This window comes from Microdochium trichocladiopsis (genome assembly GCF_020744255.1).
Source record: "Microdochium trichocladiopsis strain MPI-CAGE-CH-0230 chromosome Unknown B0I36scaffold_3, whole genome shotgun sequence".
NCBI lineage: Eukaryota > Fungi > Ascomycota > Sordariomycetes > Xylariales > Microdochiaceae > Microdochium > Microdochium trichocladiopsis.
Window position 1 is genome coordinate 3863721 of NW_025763546.1, and position 15072 is coordinate 3878792.

General features: G+C 57.8%; 6 protein-coding genes across 6 annotated transcripts; 3 read left to right on the forward strand and 3 right to left on the reverse strand.

Annotated features, from left to right (window-relative positions):
• Positions 1 to 286: 286 nt before the first annotated feature.
• B0I36DRAFT_406436 (alkaline-phosphatase-like protein) lies at positions 287 to 2466 on the reverse strand (the record flags this gene model as incomplete). The annotated part of the gene is made up of 2 exons (XM_046161812.1): positions 926 to 2466; positions 287 to 508 (listed from the first exon to the last, which is right to left on the reverse strand). Exons 1-2 carry the CDS (start codon positions 2447 to 2449, stop codon positions 287 to 289), a joined length of 1746 nt encoding a protein of 581 aa, XP_046015898.1. The 5' UTR covers positions 2450 to 2466.
• Positions 2467 to 2801: 335 nt separating this feature from the next.
• Positions 2802 to 4570, forward strand: B0I36DRAFT_239913 (uncharacterized protein; the record flags this gene model as incomplete). Its single annotated transcript, XM_046149724.1, has 3 exons — positions 2802 to 3184; positions 3302 to 4045; positions 4117 to 4570. Coding segments are annotated over 3 exons (1581 nt in total), but the record flags the coding sequence as incomplete, so codon positions are not given.
• A 1901-nt stretch (positions 4571 to 6471) lies between these two features.
• B0I36DRAFT_382440 (general substrate transporter) lies at positions 6472 to 8469 on the forward strand (the record flags this gene model as incomplete). Its single annotated transcript, XM_046160912.1, has 5 exons — positions 6472 to 6805; positions 6884 to 6990; positions 7061 to 7195; positions 7284 to 7657; positions 7741 to 8469. 5 exons carry the CDS (start codon positions 6472 to 6474, stop codon positions 8279 to 8281), a joined length of 1491 nt encoding a protein of 496 aa, XP_046015900.1. The 3' UTR covers positions 8282 to 8469.
• Positions 8470 to 9066: 597 nt separating this feature from the next.
• B0I36DRAFT_347538 (ankyrin repeat-containing domain protein) lies at positions 9067 to 10950 on the forward strand (the record flags this gene model as incomplete). The annotated part of the gene is made up of 1 exon (XM_046156584.1): positions 9067 to 10950. One exon carries the CDS (start codon positions 9067 to 9069, stop codon positions 10948 to 10950), a length of 1884 nt encoding a protein of 627 aa, XP_046015901.1.
• A 581-nt stretch (positions 10951 to 11531) lies between these two features.
• On the reverse strand, positions 11532 to 13601 carry B0I36DRAFT_361136 (heterokaryon incompatibility protein-domain-containing protein; the record flags this gene model as incomplete). The annotated part of the gene is made up of 1 exon (XM_046158442.1): positions 11532 to 13601. The coding sequence occupies one exon, from the start codon at positions 13599 to 13601 to the stop codon at positions 11532 to 11534; it is 2070 nt and encodes a 689-aa protein (XP_046015902.1).
• Positions 13602 to 14047: 446 nt separating this feature from the next.
• On the reverse strand, positions 14048 to 15036 carry B0I36DRAFT_406468 (uncharacterized protein; the record flags this gene model as incomplete). The annotated part of the gene is made up of 2 exons (XM_046161813.1): positions 14048 to 14889; positions 14963 to 15036. The coding sequence occupies 2 exons, from the start codon at positions 15034 to 15036 to the stop codon at positions 14253 to 14255; spliced, it is 711 nt and encodes a 236-aa protein (XP_046015903.1). The 3' UTR covers positions 14048 to 14252.
• Positions 15037 to 15072: the final 36 nt, after the last annotated feature.

Consider the following 15072-nt stretch of genomic DNA (forward strand, 5'->3'; position numbering starts at 1 on the left):
GCACGAGCCCGACGTCGTGGACGCTGAACGGCGTCGTTGGCCACGCCAACAACAACCAGGCCCTCTCTCACACCTTCTACTGGCCGCTCGAGTTCAACGCAGACCACACCATCAAGCCGTTCACCTGCCCTCCCGAGGTCCAGATACCTCTGGCAACCAACGTCTCCACGTCCCCGGCCAAACCCGTGCGGCGCCAGTACGACTGCCGAATCCGCAACTGGCAAAGCATCGAGCTCGACTTTGAGCCGGCCAGGGCAGTCACATCACAGAATATTTCATTTCCAGTCTACCAACGCAACGACGACGTGTCGGCGGCCTTCACGCCTGCCATCATCGACGGTCCGCTGAACATCACGTTGCAGTATGAGGACGGATCGTTGTCATCGCATGTGTTTTCACCGCTCGAGGTCAGCTGGGCCGCGACCAAGATCCACGCCACCCCGCACAGCACCGGGGCGAAGATTTCCAAGATTAGCATGTCGACTAACGCGACCACGGGGTGCTTTGGCTACATTGTGGAAGCAAAAGGGCGACCCGGTACAAGTCCAAGCTCAGGGACGGTGTTGTCCAGTGTTGATGTGTACGGAAACCGCAAGGTGACCCCAAGCGCGCAGGTCCACTTCTATCGCTTCTGAGACGATGGGTACATTATATTGGTCGGACATGCAGATAGAGAACGCCGTGTATAATGTCGTTTGGCGCAAAGGCCAAGTGTGTTCTAATGCTTTGGAACCCTGCCACCTGTCTTACTCAACCAGACCAACTGTGATTGTACATAAAGTCACACCCTGGTAGAGCGATACTCGACCTCCTTTTCCTCATCTCGTCATCCCATCTTTCCCATCACTGCCTCCGTCATGCTCCCCTCCTTCCGCACCGTCGGCTTCCACACAGCTTGCCCAGCGGAGACACTGGGGTCCTTTACATCAAAGTCGAACCGATCACGCAGCTTCAGGCCCTGCTGCTGGTATCTGGCGCTCGAGATGGCGCTCGCGCCGTCCTTCATGAGCCACACGTCGTCGGTCAGGTACTGCCAGTCCTCGACGGCCTGGCGCATCGCGGCCAGCGTGGCCCGGTGCTTCGGCCGTGCCGCAAGGTTCTCGACCTCGTGTGGGTCCGCGACCAGGTCGAACAGCTCCTCTGGCCCGCGGTGGATGTATCTGCTCAGTCGGCGGCGGCCAATCATTACCTCGGGGGTGTCCGTCTCTTGTTCTTCGCTGTCGCCAGTTTCGGTGACAACGGCGGCGCCGCTGTTCCGTAGACCCTCCCAGCTCAAGCTCCCATACAAGTCCGTGCCAAACGGGAAGTCGAGCTTCCAGGCAATGTTGCGGTGGTACTTGAAGCGCCTGGTCCGCATGAACCGCGTGGGCCAGTAGTTTTGGATCTCGTGGAACGTGTGCGAGCCAAATACATACTGCTGCGGCCACTGCTCCGCGGGAAGCTCCTTGTCTGCGGCCAGGATGCAGAGGAATGACCGTCCGAGGCGCGGCGGAGACAAAGACGTGCTAGTGGTCTCAGGGGCACCAGCCGAGGAGGCCGGCGATGATGACGTCGCCCAGTCGATACAGGTCGGCAGGATGTCGAGGAAGGAGACCATGTTTGGGTTGACGACACCCTGAGCCGTCGATCCAGGCTGCCGGACGATGAGGGGCAGCCGGACGCCCGCGTCGTACAGGGTCGTCTTTGAATTGACAAAGGGCGCGCCGTTGTCGCTCAGAAACAAGACGAGGGTGTTCTGGTCCAGCCCGCGGCTGGCTAGCTCCCGCATGATCAACCCCACGCCGTGGTCCATGCGCGTGATGGACTTGTAGTACTCGACGAGCTCGGCTCGCAGGGCGGGGACGTCGCTGATGAAGTCGGGGATTTCGACGTCCTGGAGCTGGTAGTCGGGAACGGGGATGTGTGCCACGTCGCCGTCGTCATTGCCGAAGCCACCACGGGTGGTGTCGCGGTGGGGGTCGCGGAAGCCGACGGTCAGGTGGAACGGCCGCTTCGTCTCGCGGGCATGATCGAAGAACCGGCCCGCCTCGGTAGCGTTGGCGGCCACGTCGCGGCTGTCACTGGGAGAGAACCAATCCCAAGGATAGACGGAGCGCGGGCCGACGTGGACCTTGGCGATGATGCCGGTCTGGTAGCCCAACGACGCAAAGATCCGCGGCAGCGTCTCGATGTGGTCGTGGGTCTGAAAGTGGTTGCGGCCATGGTTGAGGCCATACTGGCCGTTCTGGTGGGTGTGGAGGCCGGTGTAGATGGTTGAGCGACTGCCACTGCAGGATGCGGTGCTGGCAAAGGCGTGGGTGAAGCAAGTGCCCTCGGCGGCAAGTTTGTCAATGTTTGGTGTCTGGATAGCCCGGGTGCCGTAACAGCCGAGCATCAAACCCAGGTCGTCGGCGATGATCTGGACAATGTTGCGGGGGGAGGCGTCTGGTGCATCCTGTTGCGACGACATGGCGGACCAAGGTGTAGTACGGGCCGTGGCAGGACACAAGAAGAGAGGCGGTGCGCGTGAGAGAGAAGCGATGGTGCTTTCAGAGCCGTGCAGGTGTTGTGGCGTGGCGTGAGGAGGGGACGGCCATGGCCGACATTGAGTGCCGGGCCATTAAATGGGACGAGATCCGGGACCGGATGTCGTGCTTTGGTGCGCCCGAGCCGAGACCGACTCCGGGCCCGGGGCTGTGGTTCGCATGTGGAGCCGGCCGAGCCCAGCCAGCAAGCACCATCAAATCCATCCTTTACATGGGCACATCCCTACACGCATTCACCAAACCCAAAGCAACCCTACACGACACCCGGGCGATGCAATGGACTCGTCGGAGCTGTCTGCCACACCGCGGCCCGCATGCCGCGAGTGCCGGGCGCGCAAGGTCCGCTGTGACCGTGACGGAAGCCGGTGTGGGCCCTGCACCCGCCTCCAGCTTGGCTGCTCCTATGCACCCCGTCCCCGAAGCCCGTCCACTTTGCCTGGCGACTCGGACATGGCCGCCTCTGCGCCATCGTCGGCACGGGTCACTCAGGCCGGCCTCGCACGACGCAGGTCTCGGCGGGCCTGCGATACCTGCCGTCTGCTCAAGACGCGTTGCTCCGGCACCCAGCCTTGCTCCCGCTGCCGGCAGCGCAGCCTCGCGTGCGTCTTCCCGCCCGGCACGGCAGCTTCTCCAGCGGCAGCCGACGATGCGTCCTGTCCGTCTCCAGCCGCGTCTTCCCCGCAGCGTGTCGTCTCGGACGCACCTTCGACGGCTTCCAGAGACACCAGGGCTGGCGTCGATGCTGAGCGGGCAGTGGTATCAGCACAGGCACAGAGATCCCCCACGACAACCACACCACCACCTCGAACAAGCTTGGCCCGGTTGACGGCCAACCCGCTCCAGGTCCAGGCAGACATCCGGGCCTACTTTGGCAGCCTGAGCGCAAGTCCTGCTTCTATCCGGTTCCTGCACAGGGCAACCGTCCTCGCAGACTACAGCCAGGGCCGCCTCGACCCCATCCTCACAGCCACTCTCTGCGCCCTCGGTCGACTCTATACCCTCGAACACAGCCAGGTCCATGTGCGCCGGGCAGAGCAAGAGGACGCCGAGGCCTGGCTGGCGGAAGCCCGTCGCCGAGTCGTCGAGGACGTCGCCACGGCGACCATTGCCCGCGTGCAAACCCTGATTCTCATTCTTCAGTATCGTGTGAAACAGGGTTCTGTCATGGACGCATGGACGCTGGTGGCTCTCGGTGCCCGGCTGGCCTTCACCCTGCGCCTCAACTACGAGCTGCCGGGCCTGCACCAGGACCCGATCACGCAAGAGACGCACCGCCGCATGATATGGGCGATCTGGCTGGTTGACAAGTTGCTCGCAGGGGGTATCGAGGACCTCGTTGTCTGTGCAACCGAGCGAGTCCATGTGCGCCTTCCTTGTGACGACTACACTTTTGAACGCGGGATCCCTTCGAGGGCCGGATGGCTAGGCCAGAATGTGGAGTCATCGCCGTCCGATGATCTGGCGTTGGATGCCTTGGGATTCTACGTTCGGGACATGGACTGCCGACACCGCATTCTCAAGTAGGTCAAAGTGCACATGCCTCAGGTATTGTCAAGCTTCCAGCTAATTCCTCTTCGTCCGGGCCCAACAGCTACACGAAGACAGTGGTGCGGCAGGGCACCTCACCGATAAACAGCGCTGGGGAGCTCAACAGCCTGCAGGCACAGCTGACGGCGCTGCAGAGGGCCTTGCCACACGACCTCCAGCTCACACCGGCACGCCTGCGCCTCAAGGCGCACTCGCATGATCTCGGAATCTACGTTGCACTGCACATGGCCTGGAACCAGTCTCACTGCAACCTGTACCGCCTCCTGGTCCCGGGCATGCGCGAGGCCGTGGCCGACGACGCCATCAAGGCAACTCCCCACGAGTTTGTTGTCCACTGCCAGACAGCCTGCCTCCTCGCCGCGATGCGCATCGCTAGCCTCCTCGCGCACCTGTACCGGGCCGGTCTCCGCAGAACACTGGCCATCCCCAACCTCATCGTCGGCATCTACCAGATCTCCCAGATCGTTCATAACCTTCGTTATCTACTGGTTCAAGAACCTGCCGATCAGACAACGACCCCCGGGGCACACGGCACAATCCAGACGGTGCAGGCCGATCTACAGGACGCGAGCAAGATGGTGCGCATCCTGCAGCCTCCAGGCACGGAGGGGCCAAAGGGCGCTGAGATGCTCGAGGAGGCGGATTGCTTCATCAATGGTCTGACCGACAGCGGCGAAAGTCCCTTTGACACCAACAACACTGGGAATAATTTGCCAGCGACTGCGACGGCACAGCGCATCCTCAGGGGCGATGGCAGCAGCCAGCAGCAAGAAGGGTCGTGGCGTGGTGGACGGAGCAGCCGGCATCTCGCCTCCAAGGGGTCTTTCCTTGATGATGTGGAGGGCCAGACTGCACGTGCTGTCGTCGTCGTCGGTGATGATGATGTCACCGCAGATCCCACCGCCCGCGATGACGATACCCTCAACGCGGCTCCCTTCCGCCACAACGACGCAGTCCTGCCGCAGAGCCAGCGCGCAAGTCTGGAACTGCAGGCCGGCGAATCACTCGTCTCGCTCCAGCAGCAGCAGCTGTATGATCACCACCAGAATCAGCAGCCGCAGCATGGAGCGTTGTCCAGGCCTGGCGCCAACCTCATCCCAGCAGGCTCTGCTTTACACGGGGGCGCGTTCCCTGGAAGCGGCGTGTCGCCTCTCTGGGGTGCACAGGAGGGCGCGCAGCACCCGGCTTCTGCGTTGTCCCATGCTAACAGCAATACCAATGTTCCATGGGACCCGCTCGAAGTCCAGATGTATGGGTACTTTGACCCGGTTCTCCAGGCTGTCATGTCTACCTTACCCGAGGCGTAAGTGGCAAACACGTCTGTGCCACTGTAGAATGTCGTTCTCCGGCGTTTCGGCGTCAATGACCGTCAAGGATGAATGGCAATGTATAATGATCTCGTAATGGCGTATCAGGACACCAATCTTGATCTTCAGCGAATAGAAGAGGGATGGGCTTTCGAGGCGGTCCTAAATAGTTTGTATAGAAACGGAGATGGTCTACGGGCTGCGGCATGACGAATGAACATCTTTGCGTCAGGTGAAAGCCTGTGATAAGAAGTCTCGCTGATTGCAACATCAGTTTTCCATAACACCAAAGTGCAGGAAAGCAAGGGGTATTTGGGTTCAAACTCCAGCAACGGGCTGTGATCATCTACTGGAATAACCTATAATTGAGGATGTATCAGCAAGTTGAACAGTCATTCGAGCGCTGCTTCTCTTTGTCGAATAGCCTGTTTGCTCTGCAATACCTCCTTGTCAGAGCCAAGGCGCTTGTCGTCCGGCCAAGCATCAGAGACGCGGTCTGCCAATGGTCTCTCTCGCTACATCAGACTATAGACATATCCCCAAATCGCGAATGATTATCAAGCACCTTTTTGCATTGGACTGAATAGCTCGTTTTCTAGATCTGCACAAAGGACGCCCTCCGCAGCATGCGTCAGCAGCACAACGTGAGCTGTTGGGGTTTGATGCACGGGGGATTAAGTAGGGCGTGGGGGAACGAGATCCGCGCAGGGACGAGATCCGGTCCAGCCGCCGGATGTCGTGCACCCTGTTCCAATGGCGTGCTAATGTTGCCATATGCCGCGACTTTGGGGCTTTCTGAACTCCAATCCCTGCGGGCTAAGTCTGGGGAGCCTTCAGAACTTGACTCTCTCTGTGCGCCACCATAGAGCGGCTACTTGCGCAATGAGTTCAATGTGGCCAGCGACATAAAGGGCTGAGGACTGCTCCTATGATCATCGTGTCCATCCTCAAAGCCAGGGCGGTTTATTACTGCTGAGGCGCTTGAAAATACACCATTCTCCGCCGGACTCTCTAGCAAGACCATCAACATGGGGTTTCGCATCCTTCCCAAACATCTCGCCTTGCGAGAGACGTTCAATACACGTTTGACCATGGCCATCCTCCTCATCACTTTCTCGCAGTTCAACTTCGGCTTTGACCAGCAGGGCTTCTCTGCCTCGCAGGCCATGGACTCGTTCGCCAAGCAGTTTGGCGACTACGACCCGGTCAAGAAGACCTGGGCCCTGTCCGCTGTGTGGTTGTCGTGGTTCAATGGCATCAACTATGCCGGCCAGGCCGTCGGTGTTGTGCTCGGCAGCTGGGTGAGCAACCGCTACGGCCGCCGCATGTGCATGTTCACCATGAGCCTGTGGGCGGTCGTCTGTGCCATCATCATCATCACTTCCAGGACGCGCGAGCAGATTCTTGTCGCTCGCATCCTCAACTGTAAGTCTTAGTTCTTCGTTTTGATTTATGCCCCCGCCCCTCGCAAAATCCCTGTTGCTGACGGCACGATAAATATAGACATTTACATCGGCATGGAGCTCGCCGTCGTCCCAGTCTTCCAATCAGAGATTGCTCCTCCACAGGCGCGAGGCTTCATTGTCGGCACGTACCAGATCAGCTTGATGGTAAGATACTCTTATCCGGCCTTGTTGTCGTCTGTCTCGCACCTGTTAATGCCGGCAAAATCCGCATCAGTTTGGAGGTCTCATAGCCAATCTCGTCGCGCGAGGCACCGACGGACTTCCGGACAACCAGCCTTGGATGATTGTCCTTGGGCTGTTCTTCGTCGTTCCTTCAATTGTCAGCGCACTGGTTTGGTTCATCCCAGAGGTTCGTTTTCCAACTAGTGCCTAGGACGGCTACAGTCTTGTGTAGAGACGCGACACTGACACAAACCATGTTACTCTCTCGAAAACAGTCACCTCGATGGCTCTTGATGAAAGATCGCCCGGAAGAAGCGATGTCTGTACTCCGACAACTACGCGAGGGCAAGTTCAGCGAAAGCGAGATTGAAGCCGAGTACGCCACGATTGCAAATGCGCTACAGAACACCGTTGCTCAGGGCAGCTTTATGGATATCTGGCGCGGCAGCAACCTGCGACGGACATGGATAGTCATTGGCGCCAACGTCTTTCTCCAGGCCACGGGCCAGCTCTTCATCTCGCTCTACGGCGCCCTCTTTGTCAAGTCGCTGGGCACGGTGAATCCGTTCACCATCACTTGCGTCATCGCTGCAACCAATGTCTCGACTGCCGGTTTGTCTATGCTCCTCACAGACCGTCTAGGTCGTCGGTGAGTACCACTACACAAACACCCTCTTGAATGTTTATATCCATTGATCAATAACTACCTAACACTTTTCCTCCCCTAAACAGAACCATGATCCACATCGGCGCCACCATCCAAGTCATCGCAGTCATGACCATGGGCGCCCTCGGCACTGTGACGCCGTCCACCTTTGCCATCAAGACGGGCATCATCACGACAATGGTCATCTTCAGCTTCGGCTACTCGTTCGGCTGGGCGCCGACCTCGCACACGCTGTCGGCCGAGGTGCCCAGCACGCGCGCGCGCGACATGACGTACCGCACAGCCAGCGTCATCAACATCTCGATCCAGTGCGCCATCGGCACCTCGATGCCGTACCTGCTCAACGCGCCGTACGCCAACCTCGGCGGCAGGGTCGGCTTCATCTTCGGGTCCATCGCCGCCGTCTCGCTCGTCTTTGCGTACTTTTGCGTGCCAGACTGTGCCGGCCGGAGCCTCGAGGAGCTGGACTATCTCTTTGCGAATAATGTCCCGGCGCGCGAGTTCCGCTACGCCAAGGTTGATTTGCAGGCGAGCGCGATTGAAGAAGGCAAGCTGGGCGGCAAGGCTGGTGTAGTCTCTGCCGAGCAACATGTGCGGGACGATTGAGAGGTGGTGACTGTGATTTAGGTGGAGGGGTATATCTTCTGACAATAGGATGCGATCAAACTGCCACTATGGGATCCTATCACCACCTTAGGCTTCTTAGACAGAAAGAGCAAGTGATTATACGAATGGATTTGTGCTGCAATGAGATCAAGATAGCATCGAAAGTTGGAGTCAAATACCCGACTTAGGCGAGATACTGCCTAGACGATTTACAACGCTCAAGTAGGAATAGGAACACGAGCATTCGAGGTGTTTGTCAGCCAGGTTTGTTGGCTGTTCATCTCCACATCACTGAAGGGCTGCAGACAGAAACGGCACCACGATTAAGGCAAGGACCATGAAAGGATGCCAGCAGCCCAGCATGGTGTCACATATGTTGGCAGGCAAGACGCATGCGAGTCTTCGGATCGAGCTGCATGTCTTGATGAGCGTGTGAGAGCTGACGGCTGTCCAGATGTCTATACTGAGTCAGTGATCTGCCCAGGCGGTTCACGGGCAGTTCACAAGCCGCTCCCAATTGCACCGCGAGAAGGAGCCACGGCAAAAAGTCAGAGAAGGAAGGGGCCTACGGAACGGCCTCAGGCCGTCACTGCCCACCTTCCCCCTTCCATGGAAGAGTTTCGACGTCGGTGCACTGCCCTCCGCCTCCTCCTTCGTCTTCCTCGCACGGCTCAGTCTTTTGTCGTCTCACCTCCACCAACCTGTCAATCACCACGAAGGACATACTTCTAGCGAGAACAACCACCGCAATCCTGGCCCTCATTCACTAAGCAGCACTGGCCATCATGCCAGCCTGCTTCGCCTCCCTCCAGCCGGAGTTGATACTCTGCATCAATGAATTCCTCCCAGTCACGTCTCAGGCCCAGTTGGCCGCCACCAGCACCGAACTCCGCTCCCTCTTGCACAACACCGTGTGCAAGAAAGCCATCGCAGCATTCCCCTACCTCATTCATTGGGCTGCCCAGGTCGGCCTGACCAATCTCGTGTCAGCTTTCCTCAACGCTGGAGCAGATCCCAACACTAAGTGTGCCGTCCAGTCCTGGCAAAAGTACAAGAGATCCCCAGCACGCACGATCCTGCTCCGCATGTACAAGCACGACAGCCGCTCCCGCAAGCAGTCCCTGTACCGACCCGATCTCGAGTTCAACTTCCTCAGCGGTGGAGATTTCTTTGATGAGGAGGGCTGGAGTGATTATGTCTCTGATCATGCCAACATGTCCGACCACAGCATACGTGCCAGCTACAAACACCAGCGACCCGAGCGTCACTGCATGGACGTCGAGTTCTACAGCGATGATGAAGAATTCGCCTGGAGACCCGAGCCATACACCTACAAGGCACGCTTCCAGCCTCTGCATGCTGCCTGCTCGCGTGGCCATGCTGCCATTGTCAAGCTACTGCTCGAGCACGGTGCAGAAGCTCATGGTGTTTCGTCAGGTCTCTGTCGATGCATCCTACCATCGCCCAAAGCTGGAGATTGGTGCACCTGCTGCCAGCCGCAGGAGCTGTGCCACCATACTCCGCTTCTGCTGGCAGTTTGCCACGGCAAGCATGATGTCGTGGACGTCGTCTTACAGCTATGCGCCACTGACGCAGCCACGGGCAACAATCTTATCAATGCCGCATTTATGGCCGCCCTCAATAAGGGCGACGGCATGCTTGTTACCAAGTTTCTCAACGCACCCTACAACGTCGATGTCAATGACTGCAAGGTCGCCGGACTCACCCCCTTGGCGTTTTGCGTACTCCGACAACGCAGCCTTGGTGTCCTCCGTCTGCTTCTAGACAACGGGGCGGAGCCAAACGACGATCTTGGTAGCGGACGTTCGACTATCGCCAACGCCTGTCTAAGCGCGCGATATGAGGCTGCCGCCATCATGCTACCCTACTCGAAGGACCCTGACGTGTTTTTCCCCAGCAACCCGGAAATGCGCGCGATTGCTGGCCCATACTCCACAAGAGGTGGCTTGTCACTTGTCCAAGTCACTCGGCCTCTCGAGTACATAGCAGCCGGCAGCTTGACAGCTCTGCAGTACATTGCGCCCCTTCATGCATCAGAGAACCCACTCCCAGTAGGAAAGAACGGTCGCGAGCTGAAAAGGGTTCGTAATGAACGACTCGCAATCGAAGCGCATGAACGTCAGCGTGTTAAGCTGGTGGAAGAGCTACTGAAGAAGGGCGCGAATGTCCACGCAACTCCACGCTCACACCATACGCCAATCGTTCTCGCAGCCGCTTCCCATAGCACTGACGTCATGAGTGTTATCCTCAAAGCTGGAGGACAAATTGGTCAAGAGGACAGCGTCGGCTTCTTTCCACTCTTGGCTGCGGCTTCTAGCCATTTTGGCTTGTGGTACGAGAACATTCCGGTGAGAATGTACACTGTTCTGAAGTTCTTACTGGAGCATGGAGCGGATCCAAACCAGGCCAGCTCCAAGACTGGCCAGACGTCACTCATGGTTCTCTGTGACCGCATATCGGAACACGATATCGTCAGCTGGAAGGACATTGATCTCCTCATCAAAGCCGGTGCGGATATCAATGCCAGCGACCACGACGGCATCACGCCTTTGATGGCTGCAAAGAGGAAAGAAGATCAAGACAAATGCGATCTCTTAGTCAAGCGCGGCGCACGGGAATCGCCAGCTGGCAACGCGTCCGCAACATGAGAAGGAGCTGTTTTGGGGCTCTCATACCCGGGATCAGCTTGGGGTTGAATGGGGATTAGGAATAACCAGTCACACGTTGTCAAGACGCCCGGCAAAGGACTGAGATGAGGATTTGGCGGTGACCAAGCTGCAAGCTCCACGCCAAAAGTAGAGGCAGTGCGTGTACGTCATTTCTCGTGTATGACAGCTAAGTTGCTGTGGTATCAGGTCGACTACGAAATATTTGCAGGCGGAGAAGATGTAACACTATGCACTTGAGAATTAGCTAAACAGGACAGGAATTCACTTATTTCACTGAATCATATACCGCTGCCCAGCTTTGCCCGACGCCTATCCTGACCTATCCCCAACGAGTGGTACCATGAGGACGGTGCCATGAGGACGGTACCATGAGGACTGCCTCCTCCACATCACGCCCTGCCACACCAAGGTTTTTGGAACGGACGGAGCTAGGCTATTCAATTGATGTGCGCAGATTCGAGCCGCTGTTATAAGGCACCTGAGGTCTCTGGCCGGGTCAGACTTACCTATCATGTAGCATTACGCCGGGTCCGACGCAATTTCCCTTCTTTCCCTTCTTGTCAAAGCAGGACGAACTCCTGCAGTGGAGTCTGATATACCTTGTTCACAAAGGCCTGATCCGCATTGATACCAACACCGAGACCATCCACAAATGGCAGATCGACAAAGTGGAAAACGCGCGGGCCTTTCAGCTGGCCGGTGCTATACAGGTCGTGTTCCATGACAGATCGGAGGAGAAGGCAGTCGTCCCACGCATTCGACGCGACCACCACATCCCCGACCTCTGCCTGTGATGTGCATAGACCGAAGTTGCCCGTGTCGAGGACGAACAGAGAGTGATTCGGAAGGCCTTTACTGGAAAACTTTGCGGGGTTGAGTGTATCGTCTAATCCCAGCGTGGGGGTATGATCAGGACCGACGCCGGGTTGACACCGCTGGACACGCTGAAAGCTGTACCAGAACCAGATCTCGTTGAATCCTGGACCTTGCCCATAGCTGAGCTCTTTGAAAATATGTGCCAGCTTCTTGGCGAGCTGACCATCCGCACAATTCATAAGTTCTACAAGCTTCACGTGGGCCGGGTCCGCATTCTCTGGTGGATGAGGCGCCGGGCCGCTCTGAGAGCGCCTTGAAGCACCGCTGCCGCTGCTGCTGCGCGCTTGGTGGACCTTTGCTATTTTGAGGAGGCCTACGACCGCGTCGACAAAAGCGGCAAGACTGTCTGGAAACGTGACTACAGCCACGACGCGGCCGATGAACTTGCCGTCGAGATCGAGGGCGTCATAGGCACGAGACTTGGTCTGTAGCACTCTCCAGCGAGCTGCTTGCGTGCCGTCGAGCACCTGCGGCAGAGCCCCCGTGGTCTTGGCTCGATCCCTCTGTACTGCCATGTCGGGGAGCCAGGACGGCCAGCGGTCCTCGCGCTGGTGCGTCCCCAGAGTCATGTAGCGTTTCACCACTTCCAGGACCATGAACTCGCTTTCGTGGTGGTATATGTAGAATAGCGCGTCCCGGATGACCGCGTTTGGAGGCTTGAGCGGGTCGACCTCGAGGAGCCGCGCCCGCGCGGCAGCGGTCTCCTTGTCCCCGACTGGGATGTCATGGATAAGGCCGAGCAGCGCGAAGATCTTGTCGCGGGGGTCGTGGCAGATCCGTGTGCTGCTGGCCACGAGCAGGTCGGCGAGGAAGAAGCTGTCCTGCCACCGCAGCACCCTGAGGACTTGCAGGCTTTCCCGGACGCTGCGCCTCTGGTCGTGGCCGAGCGGGTACAAGGGGTCGGAGGCCTCCTGGAGGATCTGAGCCTCGACGGCGGTCAGGCTGCCTGGGTCACGCCGCATGAGGTCCGCGTACGTGCCCAGTGCGGCCCAGGGTATCTCGTTGTAGTACATCTTGTACAGCCTCAGGTTCTCGCGGATGCGCCCGTGGAGCACGGGGACCAGGTCGCCCTGCTTTGGGAGGAGGGACTCCTGGAACGTCCACATGCGCTGGAAGTAGGGCAGCTGGTGGAACTCTGTGAAGCCGTTGAAGACCTGCAGGGCCGTGAGGGCGTGGCTGCGCCGGGTGCTGCGGTGCCAGTACGCCCGGGACCGGAAGGCGGCAGTCCACATGGTCCTCGACAGCCACCTGACGCCCCATGGTGCGTCGGGGTCGCTGGCCAGACACGGGCCCCAGGAGAGATATGCCTCGATGCGTGGCGTTGAGGGCCCCAGCCAGCAGATGACCTTGGCGGCCTCCTGGTAGACGCGGGCCATGAGCTCGATCTGGTGGCCCTTCTCGGCCGGGTCGTCCTGGTTGATGCAGACGGCGTCGGCCCAGATGGGCAGATCCGCGTGCCATCCTCGATGCCAGAGGAGAGCGTCGCCGAGGTTGCGCGTGACCTGGATGGCGGAATTGTCGACCACGATGCCTGTGCTGCTGCCCTCGACATCGCCCCACACGTACGAGAGGGCGACGAAACGGGGCTTGTCGTTGAGCGAGACGACGCTGAGCGAGCAGCTCAGTTGTTGCGCCTCGTTGTCCTTATTATTGTCGTTGTTTCTGTTGCGGGGCAGTGAGGGTGCGGCCGGCTCCAGGGTGAGCAGCCTGATCTGGGCCCGATGTGCATCCAGAGGCATGTATGGAAGCGACATGGCGGCTAGAGTTGCAAACGCAGTACTTTGCGAGGAAGGTCATCATCCAGCGTCATTGTTGCAGTTGCAATCATGAAGGATTCTGACAGCTTCAGAAGTAAGGACGGCTGAAGGAGGGCTAATTTTGGAAGTCCGCAGCCTTACATCCAGACAAGGGTCTGAAGCTGGCCAATGGCATTGCCCGGGCCTTAATACCCATGTCTCTGAACAATGCTGTTCTAGACACAGTCCCGTGATGTTATATTAACGCCTTCGTGATGCAGGGCACATCCGCAAACGTTGACACTGATGCGGCGCGTTGGCAGATCTGCCGCGCCGCTTTGGTGAGGCATCCCACCTGCAATAGCAACATGCTGAGCGCCTTTATCCTCGTTTCACCCCACAGCAAATTCAGAACTCGAAGCCGCATGAAACTTAAGATGGAAAGGTAGAGTAGAAATGCAATCGTCGTCTATTGTCTCAGCTCATTGCACTATCGATCATGTCCATCGTCGCTCGAGCTCTGCTGACCGTTTCTCCTTGACCGTCGGATGCTTGCTACCGTGCTTCACCAGCTCTCTCGACGTGTAACATGGGCACAGTGAAGCAATTATCAGAATTGCCGCGGCCACGCTATGTGAAAACCAACTCGACTCCGTCGCCATCCTCTTCCTAATCCTCATTAGATAGGTCTTCGTCAACGAGAAGCTCGTCTAGCTTGTACACTTTGTCTGCATGCGCGTGGTACCCGGCAAGATAGCAAATTGTTGCTTCAAGAACATGAACCGGGAGAGACAAGACACCATTCGCGATGATCTTCTTGTAATCGAGTCGGGCTGCATATGACGCCAGAATTGTTGTATAAAGGCGGAAAAGCATCGACCTTTCGTCCAGATCTTCTAGAATGTCCCAACGGACCTGATTGACGGAACCCTGGTGTTGAAGACTCACTTTATGAAGTAAACGCATGACATCATTCTGCAAGACAGGCATTTTCAGATAATCCGCGAGCTGCCATAAGCGATACGCTGTGTTGATATGCAGATCATCATAGACCGGAGCTTCCGGGAAGACATCTTCCAGGATCTTCTTGACGTTGCCGGCTGGTTTGGCATAGAGCCAGTCCACGAGTGCTCCCACTGTGAGATCGTTGGCATGCTTCTCCAGCTGGAATTCCATGCTCTTGGACTCTTTCATGCCACTGTTCAGAGCGTGCAGAAAGTAATCCGAGTACTGAACCAGGAGATGAGCATGAACTCGGAATACTTTTGCTTCTGGCGTCTTGATCACTACGATTTGATCAGAATCACTGGAGAAAAGATGACATTCAGTCAGTGATCTGTCATATCAACGAGACATTAGTGCGAGAATGAGATGCTCACAAGACCTTGGGAACTTCGGCCCGACGCTCGAAGGCCCGCTTTGATTCGGATGTTCTGGCCTTCTTGGTCGCCATCTGGATGTGCTTGCCGTGGAAGGTGTAGCGAGCTGC